Genomic DNA, 5,271 nt, shown 5'->3' with positions numbered 1-5,271 from the left:
AAAAAAAAAAAAAAAAAAGTAAAGTAAAGAAAAATAGACAATCTGAGGGTAGAAATCCAACATCCAACTTGGAAATAACCTAGAACGGAGGGCAACTTCCCACCCCCACCCCCGCTCTTAACTAATGTTGACAGGTTCAGAATTCCACTGATCGCAGGTGGTGGGCCCTTTGCAGCACTTCTGCGGCAAGGAAATGGGTGGGAGCGGAGAAGGGGCCGTGTTTTAGGGGGTCTCGCCGCCGCTGGATTCTGGCTCAGTGGCCCCGGCTCCCCAACACTTCCAATCCTCTTGTGGTGCACTATCGCCCCCTGGCGGAAAACGAAAGAGTTGCAGGGTTAAGTCTGGTAATTCCATTCCCCAAAGGGAGAACTGAGTCACAAGCCCTTCTACTTGGGATGACCTACTTCTAGAAACGCTGTGTGGCCTTGGATACAGAGGCCTTTTCCTTCTTTCCTTCTTTCCTTCCTTCCTTCCTTCCTTCCTTCCTTCCTTCCTTCCTTCCTTCCTTCCTTCCTTCCTTCCTCCTTCCTCCTTCCCTTCTTTCCTTTTTTCTTTTCTTTTCTTTTTCTTTCTTTCTTTTCTTCTTTCTTTCAAGACAGAGTCTCACTCTGTTGCCCAGGCTGGAGTGCAGTGGTGTGATCTTGGGTCACTGCAACCTCCACCTCCTGGGTTCAAGCAATTCTCTGCTGAAGCCTCCCTAGTTGCTGGGATTACAGGGGCCTGCCACCATGCCCGGCTAATTTTTCTGTATTTTTTAGTAAAGATGGGGTTTCACCACCTTAGCCAGGCTGGTCTTGAACTCCTGACCTCATGAGTGCTGGGATAACAGGTGTGAGCCTCTGTGCCTGGCCTACAGAGGTGTATTTCCATGATCCTTCCCACCCGGGGCTTCAGTTCCCTCATGGGTCAAATGGAGTAATGATGCCCAGAGGGAGGGCTGCCGCGAGGCCTTACTCCATAGTAATTGTGTGATCTGTATTTAGCTGATCATAACTATTATGTATAGAGCCCCTCTTTCTGCAGCTGTATGGCTCCCCTCCCCCATCACCTGCTTCACAGAACTGTGTTTTATCCTCATACTATGTAGCAATCTGCAATTCTTTTTTCCAGACAGAGCCTCTTTTGCCCAGGCTGGAGTACAGTAGCATGATCATACCTCGCTGCAACCTCAAACTTCTGGGCTCAAGTGATTCTCCTGTCTCAGCCTCCCAAGTATCTGGGACTACAGGTGCATGCCACCATGCCTGGCAATTTTTTTATTTTTATTTTTATTTTTGAGACCGAGTCTGGCTCTGTCACCCAGGCTGGAGTGCAGTGGCTTCCTCTCTGCTCACTGCAACCTCTGCCTCGTGATTCAAGCGATTCTCCTGCCTCAGCTTCCCAAAGTGCTGTAATTACAGGCATGAGCCACCGTGCCCAGCCAATTTTTGTATGCTTTTTTTTGTAGAGATGGGTTTTACCATGTTGTCCAGGCTAGTCTCAAACTCCTGAGCTCAAGTGATCTGCCCACCTTGGTCTCCTAAAGTGCTGGGATTAAAGGCGTGAGCCACTGTGCCCAGCCTAGGATTCTGGATTTCAATTGTTAGGGTGAAAAGAAAAAGGCATTTGCAGATGAGCAAGGCTCAGGGTAATAGATCTGGACAATAGATGCAGATCCTGTCTCAAAAAAAATTTTTTTTTTTTTTTAATTGAGACGGAGTTTCACTTTTGTTTCCCAGGCTGGAGTGCAGTGGCACAATCTCAGCTCACCACAACCTCCACCTCCCAGGTTCAAGCAATTCTCCTGCCTTAGTCTCCTGAGTAGCTGGGATTATAGGCACGTGCCACCACACCCGGTTAATTTTGTGTTTTTAGTAGAGACAGGGTTTAATGTAGACACAGAGACACACATCCATCGATGAAAGATTGATGTGAAGGAAACAGAGGGATGGTCACGCACATGCAGGAAATAACAAATAAAAAGATCAATGAACAGCACAGAAACGTCAGAAATAGGCTTGTTTGTCTATGGGAATTTGCTCTGGGATAAAGGCAAAATTTCAGAATAGTGGAGAAAAGATCTACCTTTGGTCAACTTGAGACAATTGGTTCTATCACTCATAAACCACTACCTAGGTGCATTTTTTTTCCCCTTGAGATGGAGTCTCACACTGTTATCCAGGCTGGAGTGCAGTGGCGCGATCTCAGCTCACTGCAACCTCTGCCTCCTGGGTTCAAGCGATTCTCCTGCCTCAGCCTCCCGAGTAGCTGGGACTACAGGTGCATGCCACCACACCCAGCTAATTTTTTTTTGTATTTTTAGTAGAAAAGAGATTTCACCATATTGGCCAGGATGGTCTCGATCTCCTGACCTAGTGATCCACCCGCCTTGGCCTCCCAAAGTGCTGGTATTGCAGGCATGAGCCACTGTACCCGGCCCCTCGGTGGACTTTCAACGATAAATCTTGGCCAGGTACGGTGGCTCACTCTTGTAATCCCAGCACTTTGGGAGGCTGAGGTTGGCAGATCACCCGAGGTCAGCAGTTCAAGACCAGCCTGGCCAACATGGTGAAACTCCGTCTCTACTAAAAATACAAAAGTTAGCTAGGTGTGGTGGTGGCACACCTAGAATCTCAGCTACTTAGGAGACTGAGGCAAGACAATTGCTTGAATCCAGGAGACAGAGGTTTCAGTGAGCCCAGACCAGGCCATTGCACTCCAGCCTGGGCAATAAGAGCAAAACTCCGTCTCAAAAATATATAAATAAATAAATCTTACATGGATTAAAGACAGATGACCTGCTCATTCTAGATCATCATGATTTGGGAACATGTCTACGTCCCTCATGGAACCGTAAGCTCCAGGAAGACAACACGAGGCTTTTATCTTTTACATAGATAAAAGAAACGATAGAATATATCATTATGACCCTGGATTATGGCAGTGCTCTTAAACAACACACCAAAACAAAAGTCAGAACGGAATAGATTGATAAATAGTTTCACATAAACACAAATAACTTCTGTGCCAAAAATAACTAAACTTTAAAACCCGAAGTACAAACTAGGAGGAAATGTTTGCAATATATGGAACTAAGGATTAGAATCAGAATCCATAAAGTGCTCCTACAAATTAGTAGTAATAAAAAAGGCACACAACCCATTTTAAAAATGGACAGGGAATATCAGCAAGCAATTCACAGAAGACATAATTTATAAGACCAATACATTCACAGAAACGTTCCATTTCCTGAGTAATCAGAGAGTTGCAAGTCAGAACAGTGTGATACTATCCTTTCAGGAAGTGACTAATACTAACTCATCAGCCAGGCCCCCCTGCTCAGATGTCCCTTCCTCCAGGAAGCCCTTCCGGACTCCGGGGCTGAGTCAGGCGCTCTCCCTGACCCCCTTCCCACGGCTCTCCCGGGATCTCCCATCCCAGACCTACCCATTCTAGGTCAACACGGTTTGTGATGTCTGTGTCCCTAAACTAAACCGTAAGTAAGCTCCGGGAGGACTACACGGGGCTGTCGTTGGTCACTGCTGTGTCACCAGCACGGACTCGCACAGAACCGGGAAGAGAGGAAGCGCGCGGGGGGAATAGGTGTGGAGTAAATGAATGAATGGGGAAACTGAGGTCAAGTCAATGGCTGAGTTGGGATTCAAACTTAAGTCTCTCCGTACTGAAAGGAGGGACCAAGTTGGATCTCTTGTGATCTCTTCTCTACTAAGCCCTGCCCGGGGCCTGGGCACACAGAAGCGCTCAATAAGGGCTTTGGAACTGAACAGTTTGGGAGCCAGAGCCTCTGAGGTTACACCTGTCTTCTCCCACGACCTCCGCGGTCCTCCAGGACCATAGAGAGTTGCACAGCGATCGCCCCGCTGTATGCTCTACTCTCCTGGGGAGCGGGGCCAGAGAGGCCGGAAGTGCGGCGAGCCCTGGGCCGCGCTGGCCGAGCTGGCGGTGGGCCGCCTCGATCCTCCTCCAGCCTTTCCCCTAAGGCTCCAAGAACCGCAGGTGAGGGAGGCCTTGCGGTGCGGAACCCGCCAGTCCTGGACAAGAGGGGCGGGAGGCGGAGACTGCGGGTGGAGATTGGCAGCCGCGGAAGCCAATCATTGCTGAGTCTGAGAGATGGACAAGGCCAGGCGTTGGGAGGGCGTCCAGATGCTAGCCCTGGGGGCCGGGCGAACGGAAGGCGGTGGACGGTGGGGGCGAGGGGCGGAGCGATGGGACTTGTGGACTTGTAAGGGGCGGGGCGAGCCGAAGGTGTAGGTCAAAGGGGCGGGGCTTTATAGAGCCTCGGGCGCTAGGTGTTTGGGGCTTGACTCTAAGGAGCTCTGGGAGTTTTGTTGGGGACGGCTGTGAGTGGGGGTTCCTGGTAGGGGATGAGAACGCAGACGCCGATGGCTCACTCGCTCCTGGCACCTTCCCTTTCAGGCTCCAGATGGACCCTGGGAAGGACAAGGAGGGAGTGCCCCAGCCCGCAGGGCCGCCAGCAAGGAAGAAATTTGTGATACCCCTCGAGGAGGATGCGGTCCCTCCTGCAGTGGTAGGACAAGGAGATGCGGGACCCCTGGGAGGCTGGGGGGTGTTAGGAGGAAGAGGATAGGAGGGGCCCTGTGGGACTAGGGTGTGGGTTAGTGGATTTGGGGGCCACGCTCGACTTGGGAAAACAGTCCTTGGCCTTCCACAGGTCCCACCTTCCCCATCTGTGAAATGGAAGGGTGGTTCTAAGAGAGGGCTAAGGCGGCGGCCAGAAACTGACATTCAGCAGGTAGCCCCTGATGTGTTTTACAAGGCCAGCACCCTGATTTTTCAAGACATGAATTTATTGCTCGTGTTTAAAAATTGTCAGGTTTTGCAATTAAAAAACAAATCTGTACTTTACACAAATTTTGGTAAATGAAAGGACCTGGCAATATTGAAATCTTCTTAAAGGCCCGAAGCCGTGGCTCATGGCCGTAATCCCAACACTTTGGGAGGCGTGTTGGGTGGATCATTTGAGGTCAGGAGTTCCAGACCAGCCTGGCCAACATGGTGAAACCCTGTCTCTACTAAAAATACAAAAATTGGCCAGGCGTGGTGGCGTTTGCCTGTAGTTCCAGCTACTTGGGAGGCTGAGGCAGGAGGATTGCTTGAACCTGGGAGGCAGAGGTTGCAGTGAGCCAAGATCTCATCATTTCAACATTGTGAAACGCTGCGTCCACTAAAAATACAAAAATTGGCCAGGCGCAGTGGCTCATACCTGTAATCCCAGCACTTTGGGAGGCCAAGGCGGGTGGACTGCTTGAG

General features: G+C 50.1%; 1 protein-coding gene across 7 annotated transcripts in view; it reads left to right on the top strand.

The window, feature by feature from the left end:
- Nucleotides 1-5,271, top strand: part of ERCC1 (ERCC excision repair 1, endonuclease non-catalytic subunit) — a 44,222-nt gene that overhangs the window by 25,934 nt on the left and 13,017 nt on the right. The window contains exons 1-2 of one of the 7 annotated variants that reach the window (XM_017502474.2): nt 3,458-3,996; nt 4,417-4,528. In XM_017502474.2, coding sequence (XP_017357963.1) covers nt 4,424-4,528 — 105 coding nt within the window. In that variant the 5' untranslated portion in view covers nt 3,458-3,996; nt 4,417-4,423. Of the gene's footprint in view, nt 1-3,457; nt 3,997-4,125; nt 4,223-4,266; nt 4,341-4,416; nt 4,529-5,271 lie in introns of those variants that run through there. The other 6 variants (XM_017502472.2, XM_037729239.1, XM_017502471.2 and 3 more) reach the window with 6 other exon arrangements.

This window comes from Cebus imitator, unplaced genomic scaffold (genome assembly GCF_001604975.1).
Source record: "Cebus imitator isolate Cc_AM_T3 unplaced genomic scaffold, Cebus_imitator-1.0 Scaffold296, whole genome shotgun sequence".
Classification (NCBI taxonomy): domain Eukaryota; kingdom Metazoa; phylum Chordata; class Mammalia; order Primates; family Cebidae; genus Cebus; species Cebus imitator.
Note: the sequence above shows the minus strand (reverse complement) of the source record. Positions and strands in the feature narration are given on the sequence as shown.